The 17,196-nt window shown below is 58.4% G+C and overlaps 1 protein-coding gene across 6 annotated transcripts; it reads left to right on the forward strand.

Moving 5' to 3' along the window:
* The first annotated feature begins 1,173 nt into the window (after positions 1-1,173).
* IFFO1 (intermediate filament family orphan 1) lies at positions 1,174-16,265 on the forward strand. 6 transcript variants are annotated; one of them, XR_007509059.1, is made up of 10 exons: positions 1,174-1,889; positions 6,745-6,805; positions 6,903-6,998; positions 7,266-7,406; positions 8,326-8,510; positions 8,977-9,097; positions 9,818-9,910; positions 10,121-10,251; positions 10,840-11,017; positions 12,410-16,265. XR_007509059.1 is itself a non-coding variant. In XM_049824614.1 (9 exons), exons 1-9 carry the CDS (start codon positions 1,183-1,185, stop codon positions 10,940-10,942), a joined length of 1,638 nt encoding a protein of 545 aa, XP_049680571.1. In that variant the 5' UTR covers positions 1,174-1,182; the 3' UTR covers positions 10,943-11,628. The 6 variants fall into 6 exon arrangements, 4 of the variants coding, with proteins under 4 accessions (XP_049680571.1, XP_049680572.1, XP_049680573.1 ...); XR_007509058.1 differs by lacking the exon at positions 12,410-16,265 and adding an exon at positions 11,298-11,628; XM_049824614.1 differs by lacking the exon at positions 12,410-16,265 and having other exon boundaries at positions 10,840-11,628.
* Positions 16,266-17,196: the final 931 nt, after the last annotated feature.

The raw sequence follows: 17,196 nt of genomic DNA on the forward strand, positions 1-17,196 counted from the left end.
CATCTCCTTTAATTCAGACCCATCGCTCGCTCGCTCGCTCGCCCTTTGCCGACGGCTCAGCTGAGATCTCGGAGGCCGGTTTGCGCAAACGCCGCGCTCAGCCGAGCGCCGGAAGGTCCTGGGGGAACGGGCCACGAGGGCGCAGGCGGCAAGGTAACACGGGTGTCCGCATCCGTGAGCGTTGAGGTACGGGGGGATTTGTGCGCAGCCTCCTCCCGCCGGGTAACGGGGCGAGGGACCGCGCCAGTGCTTTTTGCAACGTTGACCCGGGGTTGAGGTCGGGGATTGGGGAAAGACGGTGGGAAAAGACGTACGGAAGGCTTAAAATAGGGGGCAGGAAAGAAGAGCTGAGGCCGCTTTGTGAACGAGGACGGCGAAAGCCAGTCGCGAGCCACGCGTGATCTTTGAGAGGCTGGCGGCCCCCACGCACCCTCCTCTGCCCTCTGGCTCGCCGCTGTCCGGCGGCAGCTCTGGTGGGCCGGAGCTGATGGAGGGGGACAGGGCTGCCTTTGGGGGGGGGGCTCGGTGAGGATAACGAGGGGGGCTTCGGGGGCGCAGAGGGAAAGCGATGCCGTTTGTAAAGGGGCAGGGGGCAAGCGCTAGAGGCTCTGAAAACAAACAAACAAACAAAAACAAACAAAAAAACCCAAACAAACAAACAAAAAAAACAAAAGAAGAAGAATCCTAAAGGCTCTGCAAAAAGAAAACCAAAAGAAGAAAGATCCTAAAGGCTCTGCAAAAAAAAATAAAAAGAAGAATCGTTAAAAAAAACCACGAAAAGGCGGCACAGGCACCCGCGGGGTCGGCGCTGGGCTGATGAGGGGAACGGGAACCTTCGGCTTGCGGGGCTGGGGAGGGGGTCCCCCGGTGGGGGGGGGGGGGGGTGGTGTCCGTAAACCCACCGGAACGGGAGGCGGCAAAAGCCGAACCGCCCCCTCCCCGGGGCCGGAGGAGCAAAGGCAGGATTCCGCCCTGTCCCCTCCCGTTCCTGCCTTGTCCCCTCCTCTGCTCGCTCCGGTCGGCGGGGCCGGGTTAAGGCCGGGGGGGGGCGGCTCTCCGGCCCCGCCGCATCCCCGCCGCAGCGGAAGCCGCACCCCCCGCCGCCGGGGCCGGCTGCCGACCCCCCCCACCCCCCCCCCCCCGCCCACCCCCAGCTCCGCTCCGTTCCCCGTCCCGGCCGCCATGAACCCGCTGTTCGGCCCCAACCTCTTCCTCCTGCCGCAGGAGCAGCAGGGGCTCCCGGGCCCGGAGCTCGCATCGCCGCCGGCGGCCCCTCGGCCCGCCGAGCCCCTCGGGGGGGAGCTGGCCGCTTCGCCCCCCGCCGGCCCCTTCCCCGCTCCCCCCGCCGCCATGGCCCTCCGCAACGACCTGGGCTCCAACATCAGCGTCCTGAAGACGCTCAACCTGCGGTTCCGCTGCTTCCTGGCCAAGGTCCACGAACTGGAGCGGCGGAACCGGCAGCTGGAGAAGCAGCTGCAGCAGGCGCTGGAGGACGGGGGGAACCGGGGCCGCGGACCCCCCCGCCGCGACCAGGCGGTGCAGACCGGTTTCGTCGGGCCCATCCGGAGCCTGGGCTTGGGGCTGGGGCTGGGCTTGGGGCTGAGCCCGGCCCGGGCGCTGGGTTCTCCCGCTTGCCGCCCGGCTACCCCCGGCCAGCCGCCTCCCCCCTTCCCGGCCGCCTCCCGCTTCATGCCCGGCACCATCTGGTCCTTCTCGCAAGCCCGACGCTTGGGGCCGGGGCCCGAGACCACCCTGGTGCAAGGACCGGGGGTCTCCTGGGTCCACCCGGACGGGGTGGGCGTCCAGATCGACACCATCACCCCGGAGATCCGGGCCCTCTACAACGTCTTGGCCAAGGTGAAGAGGGAGCGCGACGAGTACAAGCGCAGGTGAGAAGGGGACGGCGGGACCCCCACCCCACCCCGGGGGTCCGCATCCATCACGCAGGGCTTCACCCGGTGAGGGGACAAGCGGGGAGAGGCAGCCCCGGCCTGACTTCCCCGGGAGCTCGGGCTCCGGGGCGGCGTGAGGTGAGGTCGGAAGGCAAAAACGCAGACACCCCCCCGCCCCGCAAGCGTTCGCCGACGCCCGGGTCTCCTCGCTTGCCTCGCGGTGTTTGGACACCCTCGGGATGCTCGCGGCGCCTTTTTCCGTCTCGTCAACCCGGCGCGAGGGGCTAGGAACGCTTCTGCGAAGCTGGGGGAGAAAATAACGGGACTCCGGGAGCTGGCGGTTTAAAGGGGAGGGGATCTGGAAACGCTCAGGGAAGGAGGAGCAGCCAGAAGGTAGGTGAGGAAGGTGAAGGTGTTTGGGTTGGAACAGGCTGCCGGGAGGAGGAGGAGGCCGCTCGGGATACGTAGGAAGGTGCGGAGAGAGAAGCCCCTCGGCAGGGCGGCTGGCCCCCCCCCCCCCCCCCCGGGCCCTTTCCCTCCCCAGGGCTCTCCCAGCCGGCGCCTCAGCGGCAGCGAGCCGTGCGGGAGCACCCCGCTCCTCCGGGGCTTTCCTCCCGACCCAAAATAGCTGCGGCCTGGCATGCGCCTCGGAGAAGGGCGAAGCAGAATGCGAAGCTAATCTCTTGGCCGGTTCTTCTTTCCCGTGCGGGGCGGCCGCCGCTCTCGCGTCGCGCCGGCGGCGCTTTTGTTTCGGGCCGGTTTCCGAGGCTGCTCCCAGATCCGCACGTAGGATGAGGTCAGGCAGGCGGCTGGCGTCGCTGGGTCAGGGCGCGGGGCCGGCCGAGACCATCGCTGGCAACTGACGCGTTTGTTTGCTGGGAGAAAAGTCACTTTCGGATGCTTTAGAAGCAATTGGAAAGTAACTGGTTACGTACCCAGAGGAGCGAAACGGTGTGCTCTGCCCACGGGAGCCGTGCCGCCGACCCGCGCTTCACAGCCGCGGGCTCTGCTGCCAAGATCGAGGCTGGGGATCCGAGATGACGCCTTACGTTTTTGGCTTTATAAGGCTTTGGCCAACAGGGAAAGGAAGAGGTGGCATCCCTTCTTTCCCACCTGAGGCCTTTTATTATCAAGCCAGGGGCCGGGCTCCTTCTCCAGGGGTGGGCAGCTCGCCTTGCGTTTTCAGGTCAGACAGCGGGGAGATGGAACCACCTTTTTGGCCCGGAGGGCTCGAGCCTCACCCATTCAAAATGGGTCAGCCAGAGGGGACCGAGTTGAGTTTGTCGGTGCTGTTGAAACTTTGGGAGAAAGGAGAGCTTTCCGGGGTTGTCCCGCTCCGGCAAGCGGGCTCTGGGGCGGGGGGGGGGGGGGGGCAGTGACGGAGGGAGAGGGGATGCCGGGGGCAGGCAGGGGGGCACCACGAGCCGCTGCGGGCCAATGTTGTTGGTGGGATCTATTTTTGGACTGTGTTACCAGGAGCTGGGGGAAAGCAGACGCTTTCCCTTTCCAGCACCAGGGAATTTTCTGACGGGTGCAGCAAGGTCCCAAACAGGGGAATGGGACAGGAGGATCCCGTTTCCACACCCTTCCCCACAGTGAGGGCTGACATCCCCCGGGAGCAGAGACCTCCCTGCCGTGGCGGGCTCTCATCTGCCACGGGGACAGCGCGGCCGGCGTCGTCCCTTTGCCACCTGCCTGGGGACAGAGGGAAGAGACGGTCTGAACGCGGGAATTCCCGGTTCTCTGACCCACGGCGCGGGTGCTTGAGCTTGCCGCTTTCTTCGGGGCAGCGTTGCCGCCGTGCACCCCGCGGCACTCGGAGCGGTGCAGCAGCAGGAGGAGCTTCTCTCTGGATGTGCAGGGCCTGAAATTCAAGTCTGGGATCTAGGAAGGGTGCGGGGGCAATTAGGGAGGGATGAGAAGAGACGCAGCAGCGGGAGAGAGGCTCACAGGAGCCGCGCTTGGGACGGGCAGGAGAGGGGCAGAGCGTGCCTGCGAGTATCCTACAGACCCGGCAAGAGCTGGGGATCTGCGGGTCTCCTCAGGTTTGTGCTCTCTGCTACGCCTGTATTCCCAAGCGGCTTTTATCTTGGATGCTGCGAGGACACGCTGGAGGTGTGGGGTGAGTAGTGTGATGGCACAGTGTGTTAGAGTCACAGGATGGTTTGGGTTGGAAGGGACCTTTAAGGATCATCTAGTCCGACCCCTCTGCCGTAGGGTTCCACCAGACCAGGTTGCTCCAAGCCCCATCCAACCTGACCTTGAACACTGCCAGGGATGGGGCACCCACAACTTCTCTGGGCAACCTGCTCCAGTATCTCACCGCCCTCGTCGTAAAAAAATTCTTCTCTGTGTCCCGTCTAAACCTACCCTCTTCCAGTTTAAAACAGTCACCCCTCATCCTGTCACTACAGGCACTGGTATAAAGTCTCTCTCCGTCTTTCTTATAAGCCCCCTTTATATATTGAAAGGCCGCAAGAAGGTCTGTTGTCGTTGTAACCGCCCCCCAAGGAGGCGCGCCAGGCTGCAGAGCATTCCCTGCGTTATGAACGTGTTGATGAAGTGAAGCTCAAACGTAGTTCGAACGTGGCAAGAGAGGGAAACGTGCAGCCTCAAGCCCCGAGCAGCCCGCAGGGTGCCCCGCAGCACCGGCGTGCGTTAACCGTGCACCGTCGGGTAAGGCACCCCAGCACCTTTTGCAGTGAACGGGATTTTTAAAGATGGGTGTGTGTTTATTTTGCTAAGTGAACTTCTCGAGGGGACGCACCTGGGGAGGGCCGTAGGGACAGCGCTGCATCTTGTCACGTTCCCCAGCTTTGGGACGACTGGCACGTAGCCGGCAAGGAGGTGGCCGGGTCCGTCTGCTGCTGCTGGGACCCTTCTGTATTTCAGCCCTTTGGGCAGGTCGCCGCCTTGGCCGCGGCGTCGGGGAAAAAAAAAAAAAAAAATGCCCGTCTCCCCTTGGCGTGCGCCGGTGGCCGTGGGGTTGCCGTGGGTCAGCCTTGCTTCGAGCTGGCAGCGGCCGCCGGGCGCGCTGGGCTGCGTGTGCAGCGCTGCAGGCAGGTTATTATTAGGAGTGGTGCATTGCAGGAGAATAAGAAGGAGCCAGGCAGGAGGTGAGCGGGAGAGAGGTTCGTAACGGGTGGGCGTGCAGATTCGCCGCCGGCGGGGCGAATCCCCGTTGCCGCCTGCCTTTAAAGCGGCGTTTATCTCTGATTGGCGCTCGTCTTCCCTAGCGCTGGTGTGAAATGAATTCTTTCAGGGATTTGCAGCTGTGCTTTACTTTCCCCAGTAAGTCCGGGCTATATAGAGACCCGGAAGGAGGCGGGGACCAAAAAAGAGAGGAAGCGCCACGCCGAGAAAGATGCTGAAAATTTTTTCTTATGGTGGAAAGCGTTTTTTTCTCCCTGGGGAGGGAGGCCTTGTTTGAACGGTTCCCATATAAGGGCAATTCGACCTTTTAACTTTCCCCTTCCCTCTCTCTCTGTCTCCCTCTTCCCCCAAAGGGATGGGAACCCCCCGTGACTCCCCTTCTGTAGCTGCGGTGTGGAGCCAACACCAACGCGAGGACTGCAGGCTTTGTCCTTGTTTGAGTGAGGAGCAGCGTTGCCAGCCTTAAGAGCTTAGAAATTCACAAGGCAGGACTCTCCCACATCGTCAGATTGTCCCGACGCCCCGAGATAACAAGCGTGAGGGATTTTCATACCCTTTCTGGTCTCCTAGACCCTTGCATTTATTTTTCAGACTTGGTGCGAGTAAGCGAGAGGAGAGATTTTTCCCGTCCTCGTGCAGGGTCGCAGTGCTCGTGTCGGTGCTTGCAAGCACTAAATAGAAACCGGAGACCACAGCACCAGGCAGGGCCCAGCTCTGGTTGCTTTCCCAGAGAAATCACGCTTTCTCAGAGAAATGTGGCTCTCCCAGAAGAGCCAGAAGCCGAGTAAGAATGCAGCAGCCCTGCCCCGTGCCGCACCGCGGCGCGTGCCAACCCGTCCGCTCTATGGGATAGTCATTTAGCAAAGAGCAGTACAGCCTGGTGGCCTCCCAACAGACCGTGGACTGGGCCAACACCGCAGCGTGGCCCAAAATGATGATCTCATGCAGCAAAATAGCATATAATAATTGCTAGGCGATGTGTCTTTGTATAGGAAGGCCGGGCACCTTGCAGCTCAGCCTTTTGCAAAGCTGCAGAGCCTAATACAGTACCCGCCGGCCAACTTGGCGTTGAATTACGACCATTCATCCTGCTTCACTGTAGGATGAAACAACGTTCTTTAATCCAACCTGTTACGCAGCAGTACAGCCGAGGAGATTTGTGCCCCTGCCCGGGCAGGGTGGCCTGGCGCAGGGCAGCCCTCCGCATCGGTACAGCCTGAACCGCAACGCTGCAGGCGCGCCAACGCGGTCACGAACGCGATGCAGGTGGCAGCAACCCTGCGATATCTGCAAGCACGTTATTGAGCGTCGGAGCCGAACCTAACGTGACCCAAGGCCGAGAGCTCGGGGGGGTGGACGGAGAGGCCGGTGGGCTGCGCGGAGCCCGCGGTTGGTGTCCCCAGCTCCCCCCGTCACGGAGCGGGCCAGCCCGTGGCGGAGACAGCGGAGGACGCGGCGGGGCAGGGTTTGTGGCCGGGGTGGGGGGCCGACGGGCATTTGGCAGCTGCCGTCGGTCTGGAAACAAGCGGGGATGCGTTCCTGGGCACGTTTTCCTTCCCGCCCCGGTGCCGTCATCACCCCCTCTCGGGTGGCTTTGGGGTGAGCAGCTGCCGCTCCCTCCGCTCTCTTTGGCAGCCGACGATGCCGGCGGGATCTGACCGATGCCGGCGGGATCTGACCGACGCGTTTGTCTCCCTAGATGGGAAGAGGAGTACACGGTGCGTGTCCAGCTTCAGGATCGGGTGACTGAGCTGCAGGAGGTGAGCATCGCTGTCCGGGTCCCCCCACCCCATTCCCCCGCATCCCGGCTGCCCCGCGCTGACGCCGATTTGCGCGTCTCCGTCTTCCCCGGCGCAGGAAGCCCAGGAGGCTGAAGCTTGCCAGGAGGAGCTGGCCATGAAGGTGGAGCAGCTCAAGGCAGAGCTCGTCGTCTTCAAGGGACTGATGAGCAACGTGAGTCCCTCACCCCTCTCCGACCCAGCAGCAGCGTCCTACCCGAGCGGTGGGGCTGTGTTAGAAGAGTGGATCTCTTGGTGGGGCATGTCCAGCACAAAGGGGGTGTTGCAGGGTTGGTCCAGGGTGCGGTGAGCAGAGCGGGGATGCGGACGGGGTCCTGCAGCGTGGGGGGGGGGGGGGGAACGTGGGGGTTTTGATTGCCGTTTGCCTTGCCCAATCTTCCTCCTTTGTCCTCTCCCCCCTCCTGCGGCGCCGTGGGTTCAGAACATCACGGAGCTGGACACCAAGATCCAGGAGAAGGCCATGAAGGTGGACATGGACATCTGCCGGCGCATCGACATCACTGCCAAGCTGTGCGACGTGGCGCAGCAGCGGAACTGCGAGGACATGATCAAGATGTTTCAGGTGAGAAGCGCCTGCTGCTGCTCCAGGCTCAGCCGTCGGCTCTGGGGAGGAGAGTTCCCGAAGGAGGTAGAAGAGACAACGCCAGCCCCCTGCTAGGGGAGACGCTTGGTCACCCTCACCCTCGCTCCTTGCGGTCCCTCGTTCTCCGTCTCTCTCGGGAGGACCAGGCGGAAGGGCACGGAGAGGAGGTGGAAAGCTCCAGATGTTGCTTTGGCCATCGAGAGTCCCCTCAACCTCTGGCTGACCTGTTGCGTTGGGCCCGGGGACCCCGCAGTGGTAGGGGAGCAGCTGCAGGAGGGAGACGAGTTGCTCGAGTGTCTGTCTCTAACTCCATCTCTCTCCTTCCCCTTCCCCTCTCCGTCATCTTCTCTCTGTCTCTCTTCTCTGTCTCTGTCTCTTTTTCTCCTTCTGGATGTTGCTGCCTTTCTGTCTCGCTCTCTTTGTCCCTACAGAAGCAACTGGTTAGTTCCATTCGGTTGGGAAAGTGTACAAATTTTAAACTTTCTATAAGTAAGGTCGGACTGTAAATATTGACATATTTCACCTTTTTCAGACTCTGTCTCTTTTTTCCTGTTTCTGTCGCTGTGTTTTCCTGTCTCTGGACTGGGGTGGTGGGCAATTTGAGTTTTTCTGCAGTAAAGCCACGTTGTTTTTTCTCATCAGATTCATAGATTCCATCTTTAGTTGCTTAGTTTTAATTTCAGAAAATGCTAAAGCCATGTTTTATCCATTGCACCATCTTTAACCTGATCATAATGAGCCCGTCTCTCTCTTTCTCTCTCGCTTTTCTTCCTTCCTTTCTTTCTGTCTTTCTCTCTCTCTCTCTCTCCCTGCCTTTCTGTCCCTCCGCCGTTCCTTTCCCCTCCATCTTCCTCCCAACTACCTGCTCCCCACCTCGGACCCGGCCTCGTTTCTGTAGTCTCTGCACTTGTCTCCCGTTAAGGTCCCAGCCTCGGTGGGGCGGAAGCGGGAGCGCAAGCAGGTGAGCGACGAAGACACCTCCCTGTCGGAGAGCGATGCCTCCCGAAAACCTGAAGAGGAAGAGGAGGACGAGACCACGGCCATGAGTATCAATGAGGAAATGCAAAGGATGCTGAACCAGCTGTGAGTGCGGCTGCTCCGCACTCTCTGCTGACGGAGTCGAGCGAAGCTTCGGCGCCGGGCTCCCCGCCGGTGCCCGGGATGGGGAGGGCAGGGGTGGGCGAGAAGGGAGGCGCTGCCACGGGGTACGTACGCCCCGTGCTCTGCGGCGTGGTGGTCGGACCCCCCTGGGAGACCTGAGCCCACCCGTGCCGTGGGTGGGAGCTGGTCCGGCTCCACTCCTCTTGCCCCTCTTCCCACCTTTTGGGGGTCCTTGCCTGGATTTGCCGGGGCTCCTGACCATAAAGCCAGCCCTTTCCCCATCGCCTCTTGGGTCTGGGCATGCTTGAGCTCACCCTGGCCAGACCCCCGAGAGCTGCAGCCCTGCTTGTGAGCGGGGACGAGGCTTTCGGCACCGACGTGGCCCCTGCCTGCCCTGCCTCTTGGAGTTTTCCTGCTGGGTGCTGACGTGCTGTTCCCTTACCCCCAGGAGGGAATATGACTTTGAGGATGACTGCGACAGCCTCACGTGGGAGGAGACGGAAGAAACGCTGCTCCTCTGGGAGGACTTCTCCGGATACGCCATTGCAGCCGCAGAGGCGCAGGGGGAGGTAACGGTGGTCTTCGGGGGTCCAGCCCTGGGTTGGGACACTTGGTCCTGTCTGAGCCTGGGAAGACGCTCCCTCAAAGACCAGACTTCAGCCCCTCCATCCCTTGCAAGCCTGTACAGATCCTTCCCATCTTCTCCACGTGAATACATTACCGCATCCTTGTGAAGGTCTCCCTGTTACACAGACCGGGGACCTGTAGCCTGAAAGATATGCTGAGGGCATGGTCCACATGCGTGGGGAAAGCCACAGCCCTCCCAGAAGAGAAGACCTTCTCTGGCTGGGAGAAGACCTTCTCTGGTCTGGTCTGGTCTCTGGTGGTCCCTTGCTGGGGCTCTCCAGCCTACCTGCCTGCCGTGCAGCAGCACTGCCCAAGCAGCAGCCTCGATGTCTGGCCGAAGCCCTCGCCGTCCCGTATTTTCAGCCCTCGGCAGTCCCCTGGGGACGTGTCGTGCTGGGGGGCGGTCTGTGCTCTCCAAAGCTTTTGTGCGTTGCTGGGCTTGTTCTGGGCCGATGTGCTCACTGCCCAGCGTGGCGAGTCCTGGGTGTCTCTACCCCGTGTTGGCAGGACTGACTCGTGCCTTATTTATACCACACCGCTTACGTTTCTTCCTCTTTTCGCGGTGCTGCCAGTTCTTTCTCTGATGTCTCTCTCTCTTGCCTTCGGTTCCTCATGCTGGATGCCTCCCTGCCTCTAAACGTGCCTCCTGCTCTCCCCAACAGCAGGACGACAGCCTGGAGAAGGTGATCAAGGACACAGAGTCGCTGTTCAAGAGCCGTGAGAAGGAGTACCAGGAAACCATCGACCAAATAGAGGTAGGAGGAGGAGGAGTGGGGAGGACATGGCACAGAAGGGGGCGAAATGGGGGAGCGGGTCCCTGGGGGAGGGACACACCGTGCTGGAGCAGGTCGTTGGTAACGGGGGGGGAGGGGGGGGGGGGCAGCAGCCGCAGGTCTGGCTGTGCCCCCCTTGCCCTGCTCCGCGCCGTGCCCCGGGCTCATCTCCGCACCGTTTCCCTCGCGCAGCTGGAGCTGGCCACGGCCAAGAACGACATGAACCGGCACCTGCACGAGTACATGGAGATGTGCAGCATGAAGCGAGGCTTGGACGTGCAGATGGAGACTTGCCGGCGACTCATCACCCAGTCTGGGGACAGGTGAGCTTCAGCGGGAGAGCCGGGATACCCGTGCTTCTCCGCAAGGACCGCAGCCGAGGGTGGTGGTGAGCGGGAGCTGGAGCACGGGGTGGTATTCCTGCCCTGCCCCGGTGCGGCACGGAGACAGGGCAGTTCCCAGGGGCTGTTGGATGCCTGGTGGCCAGCCTGCACGCGGGTCGTGGTCCCACCTCTGCAGGAGTCGGTTTTGACTGGTGAAGCCGGACACCCCCGATGGAGAGAGGAGCTGCCCTTGCGCTGGGGCATCGCCTGGGTCCCCACGGGCGTGTGGAGCCGGGGTGGCTGCAGGCTGGGGACCTCCGTGGTGGGCTTTCACTGACCCCTAGCCTCGCATGTCTTGGCAGGGTCCTCCAGCATCTCCCCCAGCCCTTGCTTCGTGCTCTGGACCTCTCGGCTGGTGTCCTCGGGGACGCCCTCCCCGGCACCCAAGGATTCCCGTGGATGCCCCAGGGGAGCGTACCCACTTCAGCTTCTCTCCCCCTCGCTCCGTGCCCCCTGCCCACGCCGAACTGGGTCCTTTCCCTCCCCCTGGGCAGTGCTGTGACCGCTGCCCTTCGCTCTTCTCCGCAGAAAGTCTCCTGCCTTCACCCCGGCCTCCAACAGCGAGTCGGCCCCGAACGAGGAGAGCGAGGAGTCCGACCGCGACCCACCCAGCGACGCTTCCATCAGATAATGAGGGGAGGCCCTGCTCCCTCGGACCCCCTTCCTGGCACGCCTGGGAGAGACTGTCAGGGACGTGGAGCCGCTGGTAAAAGTCTGTCACCCAGGCTCACTCCCGTTTTTGGGGTGCTTGGCAGATCCCGCACCCTCCCGCCACCGGATATCTCGCAAATGGGAATAGCTAGATAGACCTGAGCGCCCGCGCCTGGGCCGCTCAGCCTCCAGCCCCTTCTCTATTCCCTTCCCCTGCTTTGGTTAAACCGCGGTTTGGGCAGGGAGGCTCCAAACCCGCCACGGCGGAGTTCCCCGGGACCTGACCCCAGGCCCCCTCTCCCCCCCCCAGACCCCTCTCCTCTCCCTCCGTCCAGGTACGCTTGACCTGCCCCCTGCCCTCCCCGCACCACGCGGAGCCGAACGAGAGCCGTACCTCCCTGCAAACTGGACCTCACGCTGGTGCCAACTGGACCGAGCCCGGGCCGTTCTCTATCCTTGCTGCTGGCCGGGTTGCTCCGGCCGGTCCCTGCGCCGGGCACCCCAAGTCGTGTGTCCCCCCCAAAAAAAAACCCCTCTGCCTCGTCTGGGGCGGGGGCCAAGTCCCGCTCACCGTGCACTTTGCTTTGCCGCACGTTGTCGGTGCGCTCGCGTCTGTGTTACGGGGGCGAGGGCTCATTAAACGGGACGGTTTCCTTTTCTACGGCGTCGATGGGTACGGGCTCTCCCTGTGCTGCCGCGCGGATTGAAGTCGGGGGGACTGTCCTCCGTCGGACCCCCGAGCTCACGTCAGTGGGGGTCTCCCATGGGATGCTGCCGTCCCTTGGGTGTGCCAGGGACGGGACGGCGGCAAGGTCGCTGTTCTGGGAGCCGCTGGCCCTCGACGGGCCGCGCGTAGCACCGGTGCCTTGTTCTTAACCCGGAGCATCCTCAGTGCCGAGGCCAAGGGGTTGGAAACGAAGCCGAACGTGACTTGTGGACCTTCCTCTCCCCACGCCTGGTCTCCTCTGCCACGCCAAGGCATCCCAGAGCATTTTCTTGCCTGCACTCAGCCCCGTGTCCAACCTCAACCTAACCACGGTGGGGGGGTTCCCCGTCCCCCCCCGTCTCTTGTAGCATTTGCCTGGGTGGCCATTGCACGAGCTTCCCCAGTGATTAGGTAAGGCAGATAAAATGGGGGCCGAGTGATGCAACGGTTTATCTCCGTATCTAACGCCGCTGTGGGCTTGGGCTGCGAGCATCGATGCGTCACCCGGCGTTTGGGCAGGGCGAGGTCCTCTGCCTGCCCCTGCGAGACACGGTAAGGCACGTTGTTGGTGTTTCAGCGTGGGCTAAGCTGGCCGGTTAGAGCCGGCGGGGAGGCGAGGCCCTGGGCTTTTTCTTTCAAGTGATAGATGCCTTACGCGCGGCAGATCAGGGATCGCTTTCTGTCCTGCCCACGGGCTCTTCTGGTTCATGCAAATCCCCTTTCCCGTATGTCTCTTTGCAGAGTTTTCTGCTCTTTCTCTGCTGCGGAGATCTCTGTGAGCGGCCGGCTAAGTCTGGCTCCCCCTGTGCATAACCCATGACATGTGTACCTCGGCTTCTCAGTACTGCTTAAGAAACCCACAGGACTGTAGAGCACGTAGCCCGAGAGATTTCAAGCATGAAGCACGCAAGGACCGACATCTCTGCCTCGAGCAGTCGTTGCCCACAGGAGCAGCTGGTGCTGCCAGACATTGGTGTGCCAGGACACGTGGGGACCCCAGTCCCGCGCTGCTTCTCGGGACCTCGTTTGCAGTGAAACTGAGATCTCCCCTGCCCGCGTGTGCAAGATGCTCTTCTCTGGTGAGTCGTGTCACCAGCAATAGGCTCCGTTCTCCTACCAGTTTGACAGCCCCTGAGATCTCACTGGCAGGACAGGCAACGCTGATCCTTGGCCTCGGCAATTTCTCAGCATGGGAAGCACAGCCCCAGCTCCAGTGTTAGCCGGACCATCTCCCCCGCATCTACCTGTCCATCAGTGGTGACCCTACATCTTTGATGCTGGATATGAGGAGATATGGACCTCCCATCTGTTTAACTCTTCTCTGTGGGCTCCTTTGAGGAATATCTAGCCTGCTTGTCTCCGCCATGAGCCTTGCTGGGAACTGTGGTACCTAGGAACTGCTCAGCGCTGTGTCGCTTCTCGTGTCCCTAACCTCATCCCTTTTCCAGGACACCTCTCGGCAGTGCCTGCTCAGGAAGCAGTGTCAGAAGAAAGTGTCTAGTGAAGACCCAGGTCTTGGCTGCTTGATCCTTCTGAACACTTGCTGGTCTGTATGCATCTCACGGGGAATAATCGTACCCCCTTTACCCTTAGACCCCAGCCCATTCAAAAATCTTAGTTTGGCCTAAATTTTCTGAAAGACTTGGTTGCAGGGGCAGCTTGGCCATGGCCGGAGTGGGCTTTTTCCTACTCTCGACCAAGATGAAGAACTGATGAAATGATCTTTGGAGGAGCAGGTTAGTTACTCTTTCCAGCTGACCGTGCTCGTCCATGAGCCTGTTGCAGCTGAGACTAGTACGGTCCTTAGTGCACTAGAGGAGACTTTGGCATGCAGGGGACAAGGTCCTGTCTCAGTGTCCGTGCATTAATGTGAATGTTTATTGCCCAAGTACAGTCGGAGCACAGATGCGTCCGACTGAATGGGGTTCCATGGCAGGATGCATCCGGGCAGTCCCTCTGTCCGCATCCATCTCAGGACTGTGGCCGCTGTCTGGTGACCTCCATGAACATTTGTCCAAGACCATCCTTTTAGGATCATGTCTCTCTGGGTTGGCAGTGAGGTCCTCCCATTGAATATTTAGGCAGGCTGGTTCAGCTTCCTCACCTTACAGAAATCCGTGTTGGCAGAGACTTACTCGGGCAGTCTGGAAACGTGCGAGCGATTGCTCTGGCTTCTCCCTCTCCAATGTTTGGACTGTTGTGTCTAGGTGAGGACAGGCACAACTTTCATATCAGCAGTGGGAATGGCACAAAACCCTTCCCTTGCGGCAAGAGCTCTCCCTGGGCTGGGACGGACCCACTTGTGAGCATCCCGCTTCCATGGGGCGCTGAGGGACACGATCAGCCTTTGAGCGGGGTGAGAGATGCAGTTCTCTGCCGTGGCTGCTGTGCTCCACGCTCCCTGGGCTGAGATCAGCCTCTTGGCAAGGGACTTCAACAGACGGTGCCAGGCATTTTGCAGAAGTGAGCCCTGGCTCCCCGCTGAACGCATTTCTGACGCTGTAGCATGCAGAGAGTGGCCTCCCCAGCCCCTTCCCTAGTGAAATTCCCTAGGACTTGTCTGAAAGGGGAGCTCTCATCCTCAGAGACCCTGCCTGGCAAGGTAGCTCTGAAACCAGGCTCACTGAGTTTGTTGATGAAGTCTACCAGATTTTTCCCGCAGAGAGGATGGGGAGCATCGCCCTCCTTGCACGCGGATGTGGGATGTTCTTGCTGGCTCTAGAGAGGGTTCAGTCAACCTAAGCACTAAGTAGCCCAGTTCCTCTTCCCTGTGTTAAGCAAGCCTGCTCCCTCCCTTCACTCATTTCTGGATCCCATCTGTTTTACGTCATATCTCAAAACTGAAAGAGTCCGACTTGTCCGTCCGTTCAGTTAAGGTCCTGTGTATTCCACCCAGCACCTTTCTGCTGAAGGCGCTTTGTCACCTGTCCCACACGACTTGGCTTTGTGTATGTTAGCTTTTCCCTGTCTCGGGATGCCTTAGATGGACCTAAATGTGATGCTGACAGCCTTCACTGGAGCAACTTCTGATTCTCTGGTAACCTGTCTATTATTCTGTTTATCTGGTTTCTTAGCCGAGAGGTAGGAGAGATCAAAGCTGCAGAAAAAGTCGGTCTTGTTTGTAAATGTGAGCTGGGAGATTGGCTTTCCTAAGCCTTGTACCTCTGCTACAAAAGCTTTGCTTGTTCTCGAAAAGGCTATACTCTTTGTATGGTTATGGTTGTTGCTATCTCAGGTACCTGTGTCCCAGAGTGTCCATACCTGCTGATCAAGTATGTCAAATAATACTCTGGTTACTAGTGAGAAACCTCCTTTCAAGAGGAGAGGTCAGAATTAATGCAGAACAGGGGAGTGCTGTCTCCTTGGAGGTGCACGTGGATGGTGCATGGACAGGCTCCTGAAAACATCTGGCAAGCTCCTACCCTTGGTGATTAATGCTGGGAGCAATAGTGAGACAGCATGGAGACCTGGATGGGCTACAGCCAGCTTTAGGGAAGCCCAGTCACCACTGAAAATCTTCCAGCGGAGGTATGAGATTGCGAGAGGTGTTTTAGCTGTGAATTTTCGAAATGCTTGGGCTACTTTCTCTTGGGATGGGAACAAGGAGAGGATGCTCTAGGTCTTCTGGCAGAGGGGGGGGTATAGATTTCGTAGCTTGGAGAACAGCTGTAAGAGCTGGGAAGGTACCAAGGTAACGCTATGGAAAAGGAGCTCCAGCAGCCACCAACAGGCATCCTGATCAAACTGAACCAGCATCACAACAGACGGGAAGAAGGAGCATTTTCAGCTTCGATAGCAGACTGCATGTGGGCAAGGTGCAAGAGGAAATAACAGCTCTCAGGGTAGGAAGAAATATGGTTAATTGATATTTTTCATGTTCACAGCTGCATCGTAGAACTGCTAGCTCACCAGTCTAACCCGTTGGGTAAAGGTGGAATAGGCAAGAGCAATTGTGAATTGGGGGCGCAAGTGTGGTAAAAATCATGTTCACTCTAGAGCTAACAGCCAGACAACATGCTCTAACACACAATTTGATCAAGGCATTGAAGGGTCTTTTGTATGCTCCTGAATCCCCAAACAAAACATGGTGATTTATTCTGCAAGTACCTCTCTGCCTTATGTGAAAAACAAAATTACGTTGTCATGGGAGACTTTGGCTGGGGATACCAAAGAATATGCTGTGCTGTGGAGAGTTTCTCATCAACTTACAGATGGTGGCATGCCCAAGTAAGGCAATGATTTTAGATGTCCTTATGACAGATGAAGACTGGGTTAGGAGTGGTGGTTGCCTAAAGACAAGGGATCAACTGAGAAACAAATCAAGACAACACCCAGGACAAAAATGCCATAACAGAGAACTGCATGGTGTTACGTAGCCTTTTCTTACAGTGAAATCGTTTAGGGGAAGTATTAAAAAAGTCTGATTAAGTGGGAGATCTTTGGAAAGAAGAGTTTTTCCAGTTATTCAAAAAGCTGTGATTCAGTACGCATGAGAAGATAGCTTTCAGTAAACTACTTCCTTGAATAAGTGGCCATGTGACTATAGTACTTAGAAATAAGAATAACTAATAAAAATAATAATAAAGCCTGACCTTAATTAATGAAAATAAACCTTGTAACAACCACAGCAACTGTGGGTGGGGAAAAGGAATAGAGGGACAACAAAATAATTCAGCTGTATAAAAAAGGTCTTCAGCTACTCATATAAATAACAATAGCTGGATGTCTAAGGACACTAACAAGTTGTTCTGGTTATATTTAAAGAAAAATCAATCCTGGCAGTAATACAAACCTTTTTTCTTAGCTGAAATAAATTGTGGAGAAGAAAAAAAAAAAAAGGGGGGGGGGGGTGCAAAAAAAGAGAAGTACTCACCAGATATGTCTGTTCTCTATTTGGAAAGAGCAGAATGTGGTCAGAGGGGAATGATGAAGCACTTTGGAGGCCATTAGCAATTAAGGAGGATCCTTGACAGGATCTTCTCAGAATAAACACTTCTACATTTCCAGGCACAGATGACCTAGAGCACACTAATACAGGAAGGTGCACAGAACAAGCCACTGCACAAAGCCTGAGGCTGCTTGGGGAGATGGAATAAGTGATGCTGTTAAAAAAAAAAAAAAAAAAAAAGACAGCACTGTGGCTGCGTTCCTGCAAACGGTGTTTTGCAAAGCACTTCAACCTCTGTGGTGATGAAAAAGCGTTGGCTGCTGAAAGCCATGGGTTGCTGATGTCAGTTTTTAAACGCATTGGGGGAGACATTTAAAAAAGACTGGGTGGATGGGTGAACAAATGACGTCAGTGATTAGTCTGACAGGCCACAGATGAAAACCAATGAGAAACCAGCAGAGAGGGGAGGAGGGTAGAAATCGCAAAGGAATGGAAAAAAATCTGCACAGAGTTATGGAGGAATAGAGAATTGACAGACAAAACTGGTACCTTTTTTTGATACATAGAAATGATACAGACTTTCAAAAGGAGAAAATAGCTCAGTCAAAAATGCCAAGAGACACTAAAATATGTTTTTTAA

The sequence above is a fragment of the Accipiter gentilis genome, chromosome 21 (assembly GCF_929443795.1).
Source record: "Accipiter gentilis chromosome 21, bAccGen1.1, whole genome shotgun sequence".
NCBI lineage: Eukaryota > Metazoa > Chordata > Aves > Accipitriformes > Accipitridae > Astur > Astur gentilis.

What these genes read in the sequence shown, in the direction of transcription:
- IFFO1 (XM_049824614.1), top strand. Translation starts at nt 1,183, where the DNA reads ATGAACCCGCTGTTCGGCCCCAACCTCTTCCTCCTGCCGCAGGAGCAG. An exon ending in CGCGACGAGTACAAGCGCAG is followed by an intron (nt 1,890 to 6,744) that starts GTGAGAAGGGGA and finishes TTGTCTCCCTAG; the next exon opens with ATGGGAAGAGGAGTACACGG. An exon ending in TCAAGGGACTGATGAGCAAC is followed by an intron (nt 6,999 to 7,265) that starts GTGAGTCCCTCA and finishes CCGTGGGTTCAG; the next exon opens with AACATCACGGAGCTGGACAC.